The 21,705-nt window shown below is 32.4% G+C and overlaps 1 protein-coding gene across 5 annotated transcripts in view; it reads right to left on the minus strand.

Annotated features, from left to right (window-relative positions):
* Positions 1-21,705, minus strand: part of LOC138318665 (centrosomal protein of 112 kDa-like) — a 29,175-nt gene that overhangs the window by 5,599 nt on the left and 1,871 nt on the right. Inside the window, exons 2-30 of one of the 5 annotated variants that reach the window (XM_069261257.1) lie at positions 20,651-20,867; positions 20,242-20,305; positions 19,924-20,041; positions 19,143-19,187; positions 18,422-18,564; positions 17,978-18,119; positions 16,679-16,769; positions 15,337-15,383; positions 12,581-12,644; positions 11,983-12,044; positions 11,682-11,771; positions 11,344-11,443; positions 11,036-11,154; positions 10,716-10,859; positions 10,123-10,277; positions 9,560-9,689; positions 9,090-9,182; positions 8,402-8,461; positions 7,853-7,927; positions 7,062-7,141; positions 6,519-6,654; positions 5,757-5,864; positions 5,447-5,629; positions 5,043-5,186; positions 4,612-4,698; positions 3,879-3,941; positions 3,272-3,324; positions 3,006-3,102; positions 1,212-1,265 (exon numbers count right to left, since the gene is read on the minus strand). In XM_069261257.1, the coding sequence (XP_069117358.1) occupies positions 1,212-1,265; positions 3,006-3,102; positions 3,272-3,324; positions 3,879-3,941; positions 4,612-4,698; positions 5,043-5,186; positions 5,447-5,629; positions 5,757-5,864; positions 6,519-6,654; positions 7,062-7,141; positions 7,853-7,927; positions 8,402-8,461; positions 9,090-9,182; positions 9,560-9,689; positions 10,123-10,277; positions 10,716-10,859; positions 11,036-11,154; positions 11,344-11,443; positions 11,682-11,771; positions 11,983-12,044; positions 12,581-12,644; positions 15,337-15,383; positions 16,679-16,769; positions 17,978-18,119; positions 18,422-18,564; positions 19,143-19,187; positions 19,924-20,041; positions 20,242-20,305; positions 20,651-20,759 (2,856 nt within the window). In that variant the 5' untranslated portion in view covers positions 20,760-20,867. The remainder of the gene's footprint in view (positions 1-1,211; positions 1,266-3,005; positions 3,103-3,271; positions 3,325-3,878; positions 3,942-4,611; positions 4,699-5,042; positions 5,187-5,446; positions 5,630-5,756; positions 5,865-6,518; positions 6,655-7,061; positions 7,142-7,852; positions 7,928-8,401; positions 8,462-9,089; positions 9,183-9,559; positions 9,690-10,122; positions 10,278-10,715; positions 10,860-11,035; positions 11,155-11,343; positions 11,444-11,681; positions 11,772-11,982; positions 12,045-12,580; positions 12,645-15,336; positions 15,384-16,678; positions 16,770-17,977; positions 18,120-18,421; positions 18,565-19,142; positions 19,188-19,923; positions 20,042-20,241; positions 20,306-20,650; positions 20,868-21,705) is intronic. The other 4 variants (XM_069261259.1, XM_069261258.1, XM_069261261.1 and 1 more) reach the window with 4 other exon arrangements.

The raw sequence follows: 21,705 nt of genomic DNA on the forward strand, positions 1-21,705 counted from the left end.
AATAGCAAAAGGCACTACTAGACCATAAGACCAATGTGTGTATGAAGTTTCGTGGAAATATCTCTACTGGTTTTAGAGTTATGCTCCGGAAACCATTCGTATGGACGGACGGACGGATGGACGGACAGACGGACGGACGGAACCCATTTGTATATCCCCCTCCAATTTCGTTGGGCGGGGGATAAAAAATTGCTGTTGTTATGAAATCAATAAAATATCATCCACAACTTCAGACCATATAATGAACAATTTAGTTCACAATTGGATTTCAATGAATTTTGTTTTAACAGTTTCAGAGAAGACGTCAAAAATATTTACGGATACACAAGGCATGATTGATGATGATGGACAAAAGGCGATTAGAATAGGCACTTGATACTTTGGCTCAGGTGACTTGATACTTTGGCTCAGGTGACTTAAAAAGATTGCATCCAGAGGCAACTGTTATGATTCCTAGTGACAAGTCAGTTCACAACAGCTAATAGAACCTGGACAACCAGTTGTTTTCCCATTGATCAGGTGAATTTGGTCATTATCTGTGATGAGATTATGATAAGAGTTTCTATGACTGTGTAACAATGAATATATAAAGTCTAATTTCAATCTTAGAAAAATTAGATTTTTAACAGTCATTATCATGTACAATTGTATATATCTACAAAATCAGATTTTCCCACACGAAGCCACTCCAGGATAAAATCCATGCAGAAACAACACCACACTATAAACACAGAAATATTAGATTTCTGGACCTGAGACATTGTCTCTATCTTCAGGTTTACATGTAACATTTAATTTTTTGTGAGTGTCATCTATTATCAGATATCTCTATTGGTTCTTACAAGCAGTCTACATCAGATATCCAAAATATAACATCTATCAGTGTGCTGAATAAGATATCTTTATGGCAAAGCACTCCATAAATTCTAGAAACATATGAAAGAATTTCCAGATATCAGATATATGTACAACCTAGCTCTTTACACAAGATCACAATATCTATTTTGCCATATCAGAAAGTTCATTGATATTTGATTATCTGTACAGAATTATGTCAGACAATCTTCATAAATATCTCTCATTTATAGCTAACTCACTATCAGACATCTGTTAGGCAGTGCTGCTCAATAAAGATGCCATTAACAGACCTATAGGACAGGCCCAACTACTCTGACAAAGCTACTAGAGTGTTAATTCACGCGAATGTTTACCCAGCTCCAGGCTTTAGCCCAGGCCTCCTGAGATTCCAACTCTGTCTGTAGGTTCTGTAACATAAACTTACAAACTAACATCTGCTACTGTCTAATTCTAGTCATCTATCAATTACTGACCAAGGGTGGTCAATAAATGTAATACTACCAAAGGCTTTTCAGAAATACTCTACTCAGTAAAGAGTCTAATGAAAGTACTATGTTAGGAAAATGCTATTTTGACCTAATCTAAGGTTCCTAATTTGAATTTCATATAAAGATTGGTCAAAATTACATTATCTTTGATGCCAAAAAAAAACCCAACAACATTTATATGGTACTTCTGATATCAGACACAATTTAAAAATTTAAAAATAGAGGATATCATTTCCTGAAGCACAGATGAAAAGCTGCATTTAGAAACTTGCAAGCATATTTTTAGAGAGACAAAACATGTATCTTTTTGTTTCTGACTTGTGAAATCTTGAAGATCAATAGTTCAAACTACAAGTTCACTACAAATGAAGAAATAACAAGTTCACTAATGTTGAGAGCCAGAGACGTCTAAATATACACAGATAAGTTTAGGTGCCCTAAACCTTCACTACAATTTAAAAGTTATAAAGCTTTATATTAATTACCCTGCACAGAGTAATTAAAAGTCATTCAAAGACCCGGGATATTCATTTAAGGGCAAATAAGTTCATTTTCTGAGTTAAAGATAAATCTCTGCTCAGTTACCCTTTTCAAATGTGTTGGTTTAATTAAGCCTTAGAGTTAATGATTCCCAGTCCAGCACAAGCTTACCCACCGGTACCATGGTGAAAGTAAGTTCAAAATGTCAGTTAGACATTAAATAAACATAAATAATGAGTTAGAACAATGTTACAGTTTTTATTAAAACCTTCACCAGTAAGTTAAACCCAAGGTTTATATAATACAACAAAAAAGCATGACAACATCCCCTGCTGATATAGAACCTGTATGTTTCATGATAACCTATCTATAAAGAATTTGGTGTTGTCCTAGATAAGATTTGAATATGTTTCTATTTGGAACAGAGAAAATATTAACAATAGGGTAATAACATGATAGTTACAAAAAAAGGCATTTTTTCTGAAGGATTCAAACAAACAGTACATGATACCAGTAGTAAAGTTTATGTCTCAAAACGACAGATTTAGTTTCTTCCAAAACATTTTAAGCATCAACTTTGATTAAAAGATCTTTATAAACTAAAGATTTAAGATTTTATCCAATTAAAGGAGGATTTTCTGGAAATTTAAAATACTTTTGCTCAGTAAAAAGGAAAACTGCTTATACTAACATTGACCAGTCTTATTTGCCAGACCACAATGATCTCCCTTCCTTTCAGTACAGACTGTCCTCATTTAAACAATGGAAGTCATCGATAACAGATCACAGTTATCTGCCTTTACCTCGACATTATTTCTATTACATCTCTCTTTTGATATACATAGTCTACATCTGGTGTTTAGTGTTGTTGTTGTGGATCTTTATATCAAATTCCACAGTTATCAGCATCTTGATATCAGGTGCGCCTTTATAAAAAGTGTCCACAGTTATCTTCCCCCTTATAAACACTTTTCACAGTTATCTGCCCCTTTATAAACAGTGTCCAACAATTATCTACCCCTTTATAAACAGTGTCCATAGTTATCTGCCCCTTTATAAACAGTGTCCACAGTTATCTGCCCCTTTATAGATAGTGTTCACAGTTATCTGCCCCTTTTTAAACAGTGTCCACAGTTATCTGCCCCTTTTTAAACAGTGCCCATAGTTATCTGCCCTTACCTCCACATTACTACTGTACTGCCTCTTGATATACTTGGTCTCCTCCTGGTATTTAGCATTGGTATCGTGGATCTTTTTCTCACTTCCATCTTGTATCCTATGAGAAAATGGTTTATTTAACTTCTCTTGCAACAATAAAACGATTGATCTATCATGGTAATAATGATATTGTTCCATTCAAAGTAGATTCCAATAATGCTGAAAACACTTTGTTCTGTTATATATATTTTCATACATTTTTTAGAAATCTATAATGTTTCAAATACCTTTTTATTTCCTCCCTCAGATGGTTGCAGGTGGCCTGTAGTTCTGCTATTGTCTACAAATTAACCAGTACATGTGAAGGTAATATTTCATGGAAGACTGTCAATTATGGTTTAATGAAAGGTGACCTTAAATCAGATTTTTCTTTTTCTAAGGAAAAATAGTCTATTCATAGATTTCATTGATTTGATTTCAGACTTGTATTTTTTCCAATAACTATGAAAAGCTGCAACCGAGCTTTTATGTAATAGTAATAAGGAATATAAAAAGGATCTAAACACCAACATAAGATTGGTCTATTAATAAAGACTGATATTTCCCTAGGTGTAGAAAGAAACTGATAATGAAGGGAACATTCACATATTAAACTTATTATCAATATCTAAGAGGACAATCATATAACAATAGCAGTACTACGCTTTCAACAATTTTGTTTTTGGATCAAATTCAAAATCAAGGAGACTCTGGAAATTCTATACATGAACAGTAAGAAAAACTTTCAGCTCTTCTTTGGACTCCGGAATCAGACAGAATACACACAATGAACAAAAGTTGATGAAGATAAAAGTCCAATTCAAACCTTCTTACTACCCCTTTCAGTCTCCTTACCTCTGTTGCCTTCTGACCTCTCTGCATATACTCTTTTTCAATATCTTTTAATCTTCCGTTTGTCTGAGAGAACAAAATGAGTTACTTCAACAAAAGTTTTAGCTGTCAACCATTGAATAGTTTAGATTAAAATCAAGCCTTGTTCTTTTAGTTTTACTTTTGTTTTGATAACAAATATCAAATCTGACAAAATGTGACAAAATATCTGATTATCCTTAAAACCAAATGGTCACACATGTGACTACAGGCTATCGAAAAAGAGCAGCAATTTTTAAAAGCCCATGAGAAAATTGTTTTTTTATAAAATAAGTTTTGAATTAAAATGAGGAGATTTAGGGTTTAAGTGAATAGTTGGGCAAAGGAAGGCTGAAATCTGTTAAAATAGTGTCAAGATATCCAGTAAAATTTCTTATGAAATAGAAAAATAAAATTTGCCATCAAAATCGCTCTGCATGCGACAAAATTAAATTTATAATATAGGAATCCTAAAACGTCCTCCCAGCTGACTAAGTCCGTTTTGACTTTCCATCCAGCCCCACTTTCAAAGAGTTGGGCAAAGTGTTTAGAACTGGGCTTTTCCATAATTTTATTGGTCAAAACTGGACAACATATTAAAGGAAAATTTTACCATCGTTTTGATATGTAAGGACTTTTGGAATGAACAATGCCAATGAACGCATTCAGAGTGGTTTTCTTTGCCCGACTATTCACTTTAAATGAGAAACAAACTGACCTTTTCTAGCATTTTCTCCATCTCTGTGCTGTGAGTTTTCTGTAGATCCAATCTCTGTTGTTCCATCTCGGATCGCAATCTTGCCAACTACAACAAAGATACAGTCAAAATGAGAAACCATATCAGATAAATGTTTACTGATCATTTATGTCAAGACTTCCGCTTTTTTCTAATGCAATTAAATTTCACAGTAAATAGCAATGGTGAAGTTCTATCACTACTAAACTGTTTCAATCAAAGGCACAGTGAAACCATTCGACTCTAACTTGCAAAAATAAATTGCAGTGACAAAGATGTTGGCATGAAAATGCAAAATTAATTGATGCAAAAATAAGTTGTCATGAAAAAATCTTTATCTACAGAAATTCACCGTTATACCATACTAAAATATCACATCAGTGATATCTTAACAGTATGATAGGTCAAAGTACCTCTGACTCCTGTTCTCTCTGCATTTTCTGTTTCTCCTCCTCTCTCAACAGACCTAGCTCCACTAATTGTTGTTTACGAAGCTGGTTTGCCTGAACAATTTCTTCTCTCAGTTCCTGGTTTTGTCGTTCAACACTCGAAATTTTCTGTTAAATCAAAATTTATATTCAAATTAGATTCCTTTATTACAGTCAAAACCGGTATAAACTTATAGCTATGAACATACTTGTCAATAAACAAGCATTTGTCAGTGAAACTATTATAGGAATTTAGAAGTTTTCTTTCATAACCCAGCTAATTAAAACAACTCTGATCCAAATGTTTATAGATCCAGTCAAAATTTATACAAGAAATTATTTGATAAATTAATATGAATAATCATGTAATCCTAACAAACTCAACTGACTTTGGCATCACGATCTGTGCGTTCTCGCATCCTTGTGTCAAGGTCATAGAGTTCTGACTGGTGGTTTTCCTTGAGATCTTGGAAATCTTTCTCGTGTTGTGACAGGACCATTTCCTTTTGTTTGTGGAAATCTTGTAACATCTGTGCCTTGTCATGTTCCAGTGTCAACTTCAGTTCCACCATCTAAAAACAACAAACACACATTCTGTATTAAACCTCTGCAAAGCGTGGGGCAACACATCTGAATTTTAGGTAAAACTGTTGATCATTAATGAAAACAAACAACATAGACTGTAAGAGTTTCACTGACCTGTCGTTCATGCTGGGCTCGTTCATCCTCCAGCTGTTTGTTGAACTCGCGTGCTTGTCTCTCCCTCGCTTGTTTGGATTTATTTAAATCTGTCTCCACTCTTTCCATCTGTTGACATGAAATAAGTATGGTATTAAGACACTTCACATTAAAGCTCTTCTTATCCAGTGCTCAGTCAACCACCGGGTGTAGGAAATCGTTTGTACTTTTTACTAGGGGGAAAAAAACCACTATTTTACACAATTTTAGGAACATTCCATTTTCGGAAAAATCCCAAAACAAAACCGAACATTCCTAAAATTGTGTAAAGTAGCAATTCTCCAACCCCCCTCGTAAAAAGCTATTTCTCCCTCTTACAAGTAATTTCCCACCGTACCGCCTAAACCCTTTGTATTTACTAATGAGAAATTAACAATTATGGATAGCTTTATCTGATGTGAAACCTTAAGATAAGATTTCATTGGTGCAGTCATAATTTTAAATTGCACACAAACTAACAATACACAATAGGTGACCATTAACAAAATTGAGAGGTTGCCACATATGACAAACTCATCAAAATCCATCCAGTACCATGTCTATATGTGGACACATGGTAATAAAGATTAACAAACCTTTGTTTTACTCTGAAAACCCTACCAAAAACTTCAATCTTTGTATTAAATTCACAAAATAAAACCTTGGTATAATGCATACTGATTTCAAAATATTCCCCAACCTTTTTTTTTTTTAATCTTGCCCTGTTATAACAGCCACACTTACCTGCTGTTTCATTTCATTGTACATGCGATCTTGGTTTTTCTCCACTTGACCTTTGAACTCTTCCAGAGCTTTCTCTGCCTGTTGTGATTGCTGTGTATTTTTGTCATTGAGTTTCTTAATCTCATCGTCTTTCTCTCTAGTGTACAAATGAGTTAAAGGTACAGTCATATTAATCAGATATGATTTCCAATGATTATCTAAATTTCACAAATACATGTATCTATAATTCTCAATGTATATGATCAAAATTTTATATTAAGTTGACAACATGCTGAAGGCATTTGCACCTTATCATCAGAAACCCTTAAACACTTTTATTTCAAGCCATAAACAATAGAAACTGGAGCTAGTCTGAAATATGGTCTTTTGTTATTTGTGTGAAATATCAATTATTTAAGTAATGGAGTTTCTAGATCCCTGAGTAAGATAGACCTGAAGAAGCCCAATGCTATGTACTTTTATCAAAATCACTCAAGCTTTTTAAGTTCAGGATTGACCCAAGCAAGTAAGTATGTGACTGGATGATGAATCAGTAGAGCTTACCTTATCGTCTGATCCAGTTTCTTGATCTTTTTCTGGAAGTCCTGTTCCATTTGTTCTGTTTCTAACTTCATGGCTCTCGTCTGAAAATATAAAAGTAGGATTCTATAATGATTTTTTTTCCAAAGGCTTTTCAGAATCATGCACATAGACTAGTTCTTTTTTATAATTAAATCATATTTTATCAACAATATATATATATATATATATACAAATGATTTAAAAGGATTAAGTTTAACAAATGAAAGTAGAACAAAGAACAAAAAGCTAAATGAAGCATAGGCAGAGAAAAATGGTTAAAATGTAATATTACAGAGGAAACATGTAGAATATGAAAATAAATTAAGTTTTATCTTAATAAATACAAAGCTTCAGACAAAGAGAGAGCTAATTGAATACAATATGAAAAATATTAAGATATAACATGATAGTAGGTCAATATGTTTAGCTGTAAGACACATTAACCAATATTTTTTATTATTATTATTACTGGATCTCAAAGCCTCAAAACAATGATGATCGTTTTAAGAGGGAAAGATGATGATGGCTGAATGTATTTGTATGAAGTTTGAATGTATTTGTATAAAGTCTGAATGTATTTGTATAAAGTTTGAATGTATCTGTATAAAGTCTATTCTAAGCTGAAAGAATTTAGTATTAATTTGGCTACATTGGGGGAAAACACAATTCAAAATGGAAAATAACTATTATGCAGTACCAAATGCTGTTAAAAGTAAAATGTAAAATTTTAGCAATCCACACTACAAGCAAAAAGGCAGACAAGGGGAGGTAACCTTATTTGTATGGATGACAAGAATCTCTTTGGAGAAGCTCCTCACTTGGGTGCGCAGTAGAGGGAATATACTCCACTAAAAGTGTAATGGAGAGCCTACTATTACCCTTATAATACCCTACACCTGCAGGTCTACATCTTATCTTAATTTAAGGAAATCATCTTAAACTTAAAACATATCCCTTATTTATTTTTTTGACAATTCCTCTTGTAACATCAAACCAAAAGATTAAGTATCTATATTTTGGGGGAAAAATCCTAAAAAATATCTGTGATAAATGGCATTCCATGATTTTAGAAGAGGAACTATTATACTTATATCCTGTGGTACTTTGATGTTTTATAACAGGAAATCTTTTAATGAAGGATGGTAAAACAGGGCTTAGAATTTTTGTGCTTTATGAACAAGACACTTTTAAAAAGAATGTCTTTATAGATTTTATAAACATATTCTTTTTTCATTTAATCATTATCCTATACCACTGAATTACACTATATTAAAGCTCTACTAGCCACACCCCACTGACAGACTGACGACAGGAGAACTTACCTGTTTATCGTGGAGATTCTCCATGTGTATCTTGTCTTGTTGTTGTACTTGTTCCATTTCCTAATCAACAAAATATCAAAACAATCTATTTTAGATAATCCACCTTTTGGTCATTGAATCTTCTCTGATTTACGACCTATAAGTATCATATCAGAACTATAGAATTGTTACCAAGGTATTCACTAATTTAAATTCAGATTTCCTGACACAAATGATTTATGATATAGAACTATAATATTAGAACGATAGAAACGTTACCAAGGTATTCACTAATCTAAATTCAGATTTCCTGACACAAATGATTTATGATCTAGAACTATAATATTAGAACGATAGAAACTTTACCAAGGTATCCACTTATCTAAATTCTAATTTCAGATTTCATCATCTAATTTCAGATTTTCCTGATAGAATAATAATAACAGAACTATAGAAACGTTACCAGACTCATTAAAATATCTACGAAAGTTTTATGACCAATAAGAATAATAAGAAACTAACAGAACTATAGAAACATTACCAAGGTATTCACTAATTTAAATTCAGATTTCCTGACACGAATGACTTATGACCTATAAGAATAATAACAGAACTATAGAAACGTTACCAAGGTATTCACTAATTTAAATTCAGATTTCCTGACATGAATGACTTATGACCTATATGTATCATATCAGATAACTCCTACCCTCATTTGTCTCTGTCTCTGTTCTTCAGCATCCTTCAAAGCCCGCTTCAGCTGGTCCACATGATTATCTAACTCAGATATGTTGTCAGCAGCCTAAATATCAACAAAGTTGAACATCAGCACTATACAATAAACTTACATAACTAATATCCAGGGGATCAGTATATGTACTTGTTGGAGAGATTGTGATGAAAACGTCAAACATGAATCATGAAATATATATTAGATGTGAAAAACAGAATCATATTGAATGAAACTTTTGGTAAAACAAGAAACTTTATTAAACAATAGAAATAAAATTTTAAAACAATATTTCATTGTCTAAAACACTTTGTTGATCTTTGTTGATGCATAACATTATCATTAATTGACATTCAGATTTCAGGATAGATGAAGATGACAATAAAGACAACAGTGAAGATGATGATGAAGATTATTGACACCAGACATACCACATTGTAATAGATTACCTTAGCTGATGCTATATTGTGTTCTTGCTTCATAAATTCCAAACTAGCTTCCATCTTGTTTTTGAGTGTCCTCATTTCTTGATCATTGACTTCTAAACTTCTCTTGTGTTCCTTCTCTAGATTTGTATATCTGAAACACAAACATAACCACTTACAAATCTTAAACAATACACTATAGTCAGTTTACTGCAAATATGTAATGCTTATATCAATTTTATCTAAAAGACATTTACCTAAAAATCATACTTTTGAAATAAAATCATATTTATGAATACAACATATATGAAACAAATTTTTCAAACTAATAACACAAAGTGTGGTAAAATATAAAGAAAATGGGATACAGTAATTGGATCCAGTTATGACAAAAAATAATAAAGTCATCTTCAGTAAAAAGTTATAATTGAATTAATGGTAATCAGAAATGCTTCTTTTAGCCATTTGATGTTTCTTTATTTTTGCTGTTAGTGTTTTTGTCTGCCCACAAACATATATCAACTTGTACATCAAAAGAAAGGGGGTTCTCAAAGGAACATGGTCTTCGGATTATGTAAGTGACTTACTTATCTCGCAGATCTTTATAGTCTGAGGTCAATCGGTCATATTTACTATCAAGGTCCATTTTCTCCCGCTCAACATTATTTCTAGCTTTGGCTGTCTGGTCTGCCTCGGACATTAAGGCCTGAAGACGATTCTCTAGTTCTTTGATGACAGCTGACTGTAAGAAATTGAAGTTAAACCCATTGTTCAAAACTGCATGATATGTGTCAGTCAAAGATATACCGTATAGCCAGTGGATATTTTTGTGATTTTGCATAATTTTGTTGTGTTCATGTAAATTTAGTCCTTGAAATATTAATTGACAGTTAATAAGTCATATATACTCTACTAGCAAGATTACATTTAAGTAAAAACTGAGAAATCATGAAGTTTGAGAAATAGACACGTCACCACAACTCCTGTGATCTTGCTTTGCTTAACATTACAATACCATTGCTCTTTGTCTGGAATATGTAGCCTAAATATTAATCAAAATATCCCTATACAAAACACAGTTCATCATTTTAGTGTTAAATATAACAACAGTCAGTAAGTTCAAGGTGCTTCAGTCTTAAGACTAAAACCTTTATAAAATAAGGGATATCTTTGTTCTTACGGTTGTGTTTGTCTGTTGGTTATATTCCTTCTCCATTTTCAGCAGACGGCCGTTTGTGTCATCCAAAATCTCCTGTATATTCTTGGTGTGAATCTTCTGCATATCAAACTTCTCCTGTTCAAATTTGGCTACCATGTCATTCAACTGAAACAAAAAACACACAATTCTGTTTCAATAATGCTCTAAAACTCCACAAATAATATCTTTTAGGAAAATCAGACATGGTCTTAGCACCGACAGATTTATCATATATTCATCAACTCATCTGCCCTTCATATGCATTTTTGGGGATAAGAGAATAATTAAATAAATGGGCTTACCTCTTTTTCAAACTCATTTCTCCGTGTGATATTTGACTCCTCCACCATCTTTTTAAGCTCCATGATGTGTTTGTCCTTGGTGTCTCTCATAGCCTGGGAGTCCTTGACTAGTGTTTGGACTGAAAATATATACATCAAATAAACTAATGTTATTTTGCCATTATGTAATTTTTCATAAGTATTCATGAAAACTTGCTTTATGTTTTGAAAATTCATATTAGTTTTCTGTCTATTAACTACATAAATGTTTTTTATTACAGCTAGTAAACAATTACATCACAGCATGTATATATTTAAAGTAAGCTTACTTTTCTTTTCCATTTTTGAAATAGTTTCTTCCAACTCCTTTGCCTTTGATCTGTAGTGGGATTTTAATTCTTCAATCTCAGCATTTTTTCTATCTAATATCTGTAAGAAAAAAATATTTGGTAAATCAGACCTCTACCCTTGGAGATACTGGTCTCAAACCCTAGAGAACCCTGGAGAAGAATGTCCATACATGTACAGCAAAGACAGGAAAGTTCACAATATCCATCCTGTGATGTATGGTTTAATCCAGACAGTAATAAATATGGAGTTAAGATAAGGAAGTCCAGAGGATGCTGTTGGTTGGACACCAACTGACAAAACATGTATTTTAACCCACCTTCTGAACTGCAGCGTCATGTTTCTGTTGTAGTCGTAATTTTTCTTCATGAAATCTAGCTTCTAACATTTTTGTCTTCATTTGTAAATTCTGCAGGTGAAAACATTAAAACCGATGGTAAATCAACTGATTAAAAATATCATCATGGAAAACATAAAAAAAATATTGATGACGAAAGAAACAAAGATCGTAAAACTTAAGAATGCAGCGTGTTTTAAGTATCAGCTTGTTCAAAATATTACAAGTCTTTTTAAAGATATCATCTGATAGAAAAAAAAAATCTTGTGCTAACAAAACTTACATCTTTTCCATAATCCTTGGTTTGATCCATGTCAAATGTTAACTTAGTGGATGCAATGGAACCTAAAACATATAAGAGAAAGATTAATTACCTAACATTTCCACATTTCTAATGGTCACAGCAACTAACACTAAGCACAATATCCCAAGTTCCTATGGAAGACACAAAGCAACAGATCCATTGATCTATTGGTCAAACCCATGATTTTTGGATATCAGTCACAGGTTAGATTTATCAATGGAAATATTTCCCTATTTGAGATTTATATTGCAGCAAGTATTTTTCCAGGGTTACAAATATAATATTTTTCTCAGAATAGAGAACTGACCATTTTATATTTTAAATTTTATCAGGATTACTCTGACATTTTAAAACTTGATGAGAGAGATAACATATGTACATATATGTAATCACTTTGTGATTTACCTCCATGACCAGACCCCAATTTCTTGAAACAAAATTTAGTCAGAAGGGTTACATAAGATTATGAGTTTTTGACTAAAGTGTTTTTTGTTCCGAAAGATAGGGATCAGACAGAGGATTATAACAATGTGTTTTAACGTTATAAGGATACTACATTGATAGAGATATGACTTACCTCCAAACAGACCCGATGGAGGATTATAGTGATGTGGGGGTGAAGGTTGACTTAGCTCTTCTTCCTGGAAATATAACAAGTACTTTTTATACAAATTGTACCATGAAATATTTTGGCTAAAACAGGAAATGACTGTAATCTGAAAGAAATGATTGCCATGCTCCATTGTCATTTCCACTAAAATGGTTTATATTTTGGTTAGGCCTATATCCACTATATACTAAGGGTCTCTTTACTATACAAGTACTTTCTTATCAAGGATTTACAAATACCTTGCCTAGACATTACAGTTACTGATTGGCAGTATTTCTTTACATTTGTGCTTTTATTTACTAAACTAGGTATGTAGTAAAGGTAGTTTTCAACTTCATTATTTTGGATATAATATTTAATTGCTTTAATATTTTATTCCACAAGAGTATAATTGATGGAAAGTTAAAAATATTTTTTGATATGCATTGAATGTACCACAGATGGTTAAATACCTAAAATAGGGTTTGTGATATTTCACTGAAAACCAGATGTCCTGCATTATAATTCTAATACATGTATATATACATTCAAGTTGGTCTGCTATCTTCCAGATTTGATAGATTTTGTATGCTGCAATAGAATTCCTAACACAAAATTTCTTTACAAGCTGGAAAGAAGAAATCAAATCGAATCATCCCTCAACCATCACTAACATTGGTTGTTAAATCTGTAGCTAGCACATGTACATTGTAGCACAAAAACCACAAAATCAACCATAATATATTCAACAAAAAGTTCCAATGAGTCTTTGCTCTTTAGCTACCAGCTTCTCGGTGGCCTCTTGGTAATAAGTAAACTATTCCGTTTTTGTATACTACAGAGTTACCTCCCTTGACATCATTGTTTTGTGAACACTATGATGTTACACACACAAAAACAATATGAACACTTAAAAATGCTTCACACCATCATGCAAGGGACAAAATCTTCCGGCTTTTTGGTTATTGAGAATTTGTATGATTGGAAAATATGATTTCTGGATGAACAACGGACATGAATTAACTTGCCTTTTAGCAAATGAGCTATCAAACTAAAAACGAAAAATAAAAAACATTTTAAAGTTACTATGCCTTAAAATTGTGTTTACCATATACTATTTCTGGCTGGTAAATTAAACTCATAAATTTCTCATCTGGTGAAAGACTTATCTAATCAAAAATTCACAGTATTCTTGATCTCTGAGAAATGCTAATAGATTCTGGACAGTATCTTGGGACAAGCAGAGAAGACATGCATATTAAATAAATCCCTGCCCCAACCACTTCAGTTTGCAAGCCTCTCATTTCCAGGATCATCATTCTTAATACTAAACACATGTGTATGCTGGAAAATGAAAAAAAAGTGATTGTAAATCATCTGCATTAACTCAAGTTGAATTTGTGAAAATTTTCAACCATGATTTAATTTTCCAGAAACTTTCATTTTTAACAGGATTTTCTAAATTCCTCTCAAATGGTATTGACAATATAGCAAATGAAAATTAATCCAGAAAAATACAATGATTGAAAAGAAGTCCAGTCGTAACTGACAGTGAAAAAACTTATAACACTAAAGGACAATCTCATTGAAATTCTCTTGTAATTCTGTTTCACTACAATGCTCTATATATGGTACGCTCCAATACAAGATCTAACAACTTTCCTTTCGGGGTCACCTCAGCATGACACCTATGGTTAGCCAATTAGCATGTCGCCTATAAAATCTTCAGTGTGATTGAATCTCTCAGAAGTATGAATGGTTATTAGATCTTGTATCGGAGCATATCGTAGAACATTGTAGTGAAGTGGAATTACAAGTCTGATAATTAGATTGCACTAAAGGATGAAGAAAATTTCCAGCATTAGAGCTGACAATCCAAAAATAGACTTAGGTTAATGTTCCCAGGAAAGAACTCTTCGTTGTATGAAAGCAGAAATTCCTGTCAGATAACAGTAAGGCGGTTTATTACATAAAACAAAAAAACAGTCTTGGTGAAGGATAGACCAGATCTTAAATATCCTATCTGACAATTGACTATCAAGTACCAAGACCTTTACAGCTTTCTACTAGTTTTTTTTTCTTCAAATTAGCTATATTACAAAATATTACAGTTTTACTATTGAAAGAGTACTGTGTCAACAGTAATATAATTAAAGATAGTGATGATGGAATTACCTTTTTAACAAGACATAGAGTTCATTAATGTAATGATTGAATACAATGAATATTAAAAAAATCAGCACATTTGCACAGCATACATATCATATCATATTATACACATACTTAAAAGTCAATGTATGTAATAAATGATACATTTAAATATGAGACTACATTTGTATACAATGGTAAGGTTATCATAAAATAATATAAGATAGTTGTTTTTACTTGATGTTAGGTAACTATGGATATGGGAAAGGAAAACTGTGTAAGTAAAACGTACAAAAGTGTGAGTTAGGCCAAACTAATAAAATGTTTGTATGATTACAATCTATACTATATACTTCCTAAGAAGTATTATGTAGTATTTCAAGTTAAAGATATCAAGTTGATGAAAAAGCAATTGAATAAAAGGAAAGCTCTATTGAAATTTTTATGTATATCTAAAGAAAGAGAAAAATATTTCCTTTTCAATTTTTAAAGTGTTTTATCATCAACAGATACTTTATTTTGTTTGGCCTTTATTTAACACTGGGTAAAATAGGGCACTAGGAACAGGTGCTCTAGTTACTAGCCCGCAGTCTTACCTTCTTCCGTTTGTGTTTAGGTGACTCTTTGAAAAGTTTTCTCTCATCTGGCATAAAATGGGTATAGTACATGTATATAAATTCACACAGGTTGATGTATTATTTACTTTCACACACGTGCATACATACAATACACAAAAGAAAGGAGTCAGAGAATGTTCAGAAGATTACTGGCAGAGATAGATTGAGGTTAAATGACTTTATTTAATTAATTTCTAGGCTCTGTAATTAATACTTTATTTTAAGATTTTTATTGTCTATGACAAAAGATTTTTTTTCTTAAAGCTGACAATGCAAGTTAAAATTATTAACATGACTTTTTTTTAAATAAGTATACTCGTTTTTCCAAGAATCGTTTATGAGACATTCCCCGGTTGAGGACAGCCATTTTTGTTTTACATTCCGACGACTCACCGACCCCTATATAAAGCGCGTGAATCGACACACGCGCGCTCATTCATGTACATATACACCTAGTAGTCCACAGGTTATATCACCTACAAATAAGTAAACAAAACCCTCACCTGTAAAACTATATGGAACTATTTTTAGCAAGAAAACATGTCAACTCCTCTAAGTTGTCATTTAGATGTTTCTCAAAATAAAATTCCAACGCAAGTGAATAGAAATCCAAAAATAATCCGTCCACATATCGCCACGTATATCATCGTACCCGACGCACTCAACTGACCATATACACGTGATTACGTACCTGACCCGAACGAGCGACACTTAACAAGGACACACACGTGTCGTTGTACATGTACGTGTAAAACTTAGTGTATATTGAAGTGTTTTATTAGTTCGTATTGGACATATGTTGGGATATAGCTGACAACACATTCATCTATTACTTCAATGAAATATTGTCAGGTGAGTGCAGTGTTTATTTTCAATTTGACATTGTTATTTGCAATATCGGGGCATGTGTATCTGAGACAAGATATGTTTAGAATGATACACGTGTGTCAAGTGTCCCGTGCTTTATATAGGGGGTTGGCCAGTGAAGGTTACTAAGCAGAGCAAAAGAAAAATGGCTGCCACTTCCTTAGATACCACACTGTCATAACTAGGGGATGTCTCAGAAACAATTTTTGAAAAAAAAATATTTCGTTAATATTTTTTTTTTTAATTTCAACTGCATGTTTTTAACTTGCATTGTCAGCTTTAACATTATTTTCTATGATATAGACTTAAAGATAACATCATTTTCAATGATATCTGCTTCAATTTTAATAAGAGTTTCTAATTAAAAGCCTTAATCACATCATGATTTTTGTGATGTAAGTCATCTTTTTCTATTGTCCAGACATTATTTTTCTGTGATATAAGGGACACTCACCGTGTCCCCCCAGCCGCAGACTTTCTTCATCGTCAGACAGGAAGTGGGGTTTCTTTATCGTGGGTGACTTTCTACCGATACTAATATCATCCTATATCCCAAAGTTAAAAAATTAAATCTCGACATTACATATTAAACATGGTTTTATATAAAATTGTGGGCTACCTGTTAACTCTGTCAAAAAATTGTTCCGAAAACAGGGGGTCAGATTTGGTCTGAACTGAGCAGCAGGATCAAGAAACAAAATTTTGTAAGTTCTGATTTAGCCATCCAGAGACGGTATTCTAAAAAGGGATTGCAATTTTGACAGACTTTGACAAAAATTACAATTAAGATTCAGTGCTTCATAATACAAGAATGTGTGGAGTTCATACATGTAGTAACTTTTCACATCCAAAAAGTACAATGACTATACTTCATTTAACATTAAAAAACCCAGAGAAAAATAAATTCCTAAAATGCCAAATAAAATTTTATCAAGCAGGGGAAAGTCGGGTGAATATTTAGTAGATTGTTACACAAATATGTGTTATCAATTATGATTAATACATTTTTGTCTGCTATTTGTGTCCTGCCATAGACTTTATCAGTTATCAGCAAAGTCAATTGAGCCTAAGTCATGCATTACTACAACCGTACCACAGAACTAAACCTTGTCTAATAGTTGAACAGTAGAAATAAAATCTACATGCAACAAGAATAATAGCTGCTGTGTATGTTATAGTTAAAACCAATCAAAACAGTGGAAACCACTATGTCCAGATTGGGGATTTAGGTAATGGAGAATCATTTTAATGTTGATGATTCAAATGTTTTTTGTCAAAACGTCGAAGGGCATGGATGTTTAGAATGACATGGGTGGATTTGTTTTCTAATATTTGATCATAATTAGCTTTTTTAATTTGATTGTTTAAAATATGGACTTTATCTTAATTCTAAATTGTTCTGGGCAAGTGAGTTTCCAATGTTTGTGCACAATGAATGGTAAAAAGTAGGCAGGAGAGACAGAAAACACTGAAATAAATAATTATTATAACCTGAAATCAAAACAAACGTTGTTAAATATTGTTTAAACAGGAGGACAGCTGCAAGCTAAACATTAAAACTATAAGTTTTGAAAAAATCTTAGAGGGATCTTGGCACACAATAAAATCCAATCAAAGTTTGAAATATTGATCCACAGCAACATAGAAAACAAGAAAGGGAGAGATAGATAGTAAACATCTTGTGAATTGAATGGTGCTTTGATTAAACCAGACAGTCTAATTTAAAAAAGACCTTCTTCCAAGTGCTACTTACAAATGACATAACACCATGGTCTGGCATCTCCAATCCTCTGACGGGTGAAGTTGTGATGCGTATCGGTGACGTCATACCCCGTATCGGAGATGCTATGCTCGGGTCTTTATCAAGTTCTATTCCCATACTTGTATGAGGTCTCCTGTTTTAAATCGAATAAATTAATAAATATTTCACAAATCAACATTGCTTAACAAAATTAATTTAATAGTTCTTTATTGTGCATTTGTAGTTTTCTTTTCATACAAAGCTACAATTCATATTTGACCTTTAAACATCAGATTTGAGAGTATAAGTATAATCCAACTTCAGTCAAATTATCTAAATAAAGTTAATGATTCAGATGTTATAAAGAGGCGATTCCAGTGTAAATATTTAGAAGTTCAGTATTTTTGTCAGGGATTCAAATGAGTGATGTTGTGGCAGGGTGTATTTATTACTAACCTTCGAAGTCCCCGTTCATGTCCTATTGGTGATATCCCCGACCTAAACGTTGATGAAGCTGTTGGGTTTCCTATAGAACCTTTAAATAATGATGACCCAACTGAGGATGTCAGTTCTCCAGCCACCCAATCTGGTACTTTGTCCTGCATCATATTTACATCATATTTACTATATTACACATAAATTATTACCCTTTATAGAAATACATTTGAATTATTACTCTTAACCTATAAAAATTTGCTCAAGAAATTATGAAAGTTTTGAACATTTTGGTCACTTTTTCATGTGATATGCTCCTTAGAAACATAGTGTGTCAATGACATGATAATACGGAAACAAATTGGGTCTAAAAGAGACTTGTATTGGGCGAGGCAAAGAAAAGCCTGATATGTTTATTTCAATCTTAATTTTTTTATTGACAAGGTTACTAACAAACCAAGTAACAAATTAAACCCATCAAAGACACTTTGAAATAAATACTAACAAATAACTGTTGAAAATATAAACCAAACTGACTTCTGCAATTTGTACCTTATAGAATCGAATCACTCAAATATGTTGCTATGATTAACATCTGTTAATTAGTGTTAATTAAATAACCATATAAATAATTGTTGCTTTAATTTTTTTTACAATTGCTAATGCATTTTATTCTTATGATTTAAAAAAAATAGAATGTGACCTAAAACATAGACTTTGGGTACACTACAAGTTTACATACATCAGCTTGACCTTTCTTGCCTGATGGCTCATCAAAGTATATAGACTGAAATTACAAAGAGCATCAATATTGAAAATTTATTACATGATAAGTCATATTAAAATCCCATTTCTTTCCTCATGATATAGCATATGATTCTCTTTTTCTATGACAAATACATACATGGGTTTAGTAAATACATAACACTGTCTTCTTAACATAGAAAATCTTGATCTGGGAAACTTAACCAAATTAGAAAAAAATGTAAATGTCAACTTATGCAACATATATTATGGAATGTATTATAGTAAGGCAAGACAGCAATCCAATGCATTCATAATTGTGAACATTTCAGCATTGATGCAGTGTTTTTCCTGGGTATTTTGGGAAATTGCCACCTGGTAAAAATTGGGAAATTTTGTGCGATAAAAGTAGGAAATGAAAAATTTAAACTGTGTTTATGGAAATTTTGTAAAAGGTAGAAATAGACAATTATGCTTCCTAAGAATCAAGTGTAAGAATGGATATTAAAATACAACATTCAGTCTTGGGATTTCAGGAATTTTTTTAATTTCCTCACACAAAATATGCTTCAACTCATTGATTTGGGAAATTTAGACATAGATTTGAGAAAAAATAACAAGAAATACAATTGGGAATGGGGCCTAAGTTCGGCCCCAAATATATAGGCAGGAAAAACACTGTGATGAAAACAGTTTTTCAGGTATTTGTCTTAGGAAAATAAAAAATATTTTTCCAGAAATAGCAAACAAGTTAATAAACGATAAGAACAGGTGGTCACCATATATGGAGGTAGAGTGGGTAGGGGTCCGTCTTGAGGTTTACTGGTGAATGGTCCCTCTAAGACTCCTCTTTTCAGCATGTGTAACATCAGCTGGGCATAGGCATTACGATTTTTTCTGTTGTCACCGAAAAAACAGATCACTTAATTAATGGCATATACAGTACATCAAGTCAAATAATCCAATGAATATCAAAGATAACTTCACTTTCACCATAAACAGTTCAATATTTGTAACTTTGTACATGACATTCTCAATGACTTTCTAACAAATGATGTATAACCTTGTATATTATTTGTTACAAAAGTAAAACCTACCTTCCTGTTATTCCCATAACTGGCTCACAAAGTTTTTTTATCCATATTGCACATTTTTGTCGATCTGGAATATAATTTAGATAAAATATGATATATATATTTAAAAGAGCATATCATCAATTGCTCAATCATTCAAATCTCCACCACTGTTTTCCCTTTTAATTTTAAGAAATTATGTTTTATTTATAACACCCAAAAATAACATTTTACAAGTGTAATTAATTAACCTACAATTACATCACATAAACAATTACATTACTAAAGCTAGCTCTGTCTATATATGTCTATATTGTGTGTTTTCCATCAAGATAAAAAAGTATGAAATAATGATGTACATTTATATTTCAATTTTGATGATAGACTGTTTAGCAGCTTTCTATGTTGATGTTAAATGGAGATGATGACAAACCTGTTTTATGAGGAAGTTTCAACACATGTGGTTTCATGTCAGCCAAAACCTTATCAAACTTTTGGTCAAGGCCAAGATAAACTGGATCAGTTGACATACTGACAGCCATTGTATCTTCTTTTCCTTTTCTGTCTACCAGGAATGCTTAATTGTATATTGATTAATGCTGTGGGACTCCTCACATTTTGGTAACTGCCTCACAGCAACTGGTATTATTCTATATTGATACCAAAGAAAAACAATAATTAATATCAACGACATATTTAGAATAAATAGAAATATCAATATCTGATCCTAATTTGACTGTCGAAGTCTTAAATTGAGATGTATTTCAATAAATTGTTTTTTAATGAATTAACCCAAAGTCCATAGCACTGTGACGCTATATGAATTATAATGCATAGACATGTTTCCATATCAATTATTTCCTTTGATGTTCTCTGGACCTACTAATAATATCACCCTTCTGAATACCAGTGAATTCCAAAAGTGTGTGATATTTTACCATTCCCAGGCATTTGAGTTGAATTCAAAATGTATCAAATGACTGACTGGCATTAACAAATTTTTGTGAAATTGGGACTTGGCCATGGTTTGTCTCCCCTCATATTGAACCCTGTCAGTGTGTGCTAGTACTTCATATTATTGAACACAGACACAAAGTTATGGTGAAAGCAATATAATTGTCTCCCCTCAGGGATTTATCACCAAGCCATTTAAGGATTAAAAGTTATTACAAGCAATTATCCAGTCAAAGTCAATTAAGTTTTAAAAACCTTTCTCTTTATATTTAAGGTTTAGCAAAATTGGAAAGTAATACTCAGAAATACTTCATATTCAGGAAACAAGTTTCTAGCTAAGCTTACAGTATTTTGCAACAGGGGCATGCAACTGCAAGGGGTCGACTGCAAGTTCCGTCGTTATTTTGTATGACTTATTCAGTATCTGTTCTGACTAATGTACTTATTTAGATTAGAAAGCCAATATCATGTAGGCTATTTGCTAAGGTGGGGGCTAAACCATGTAGCCCGCCCCGAACCCGAGCTTTAAAACCC

The sequence above is a fragment of the Argopecten irradians genome, chromosome 3 (assembly GCF_041381155.1).
Source record: "Argopecten irradians isolate NY chromosome 3, Ai_NY, whole genome shotgun sequence".
Classification (NCBI taxonomy): domain Eukaryota; kingdom Metazoa; phylum Mollusca; class Bivalvia; order Pectinida; family Pectinidae; genus Argopecten; species Argopecten irradians.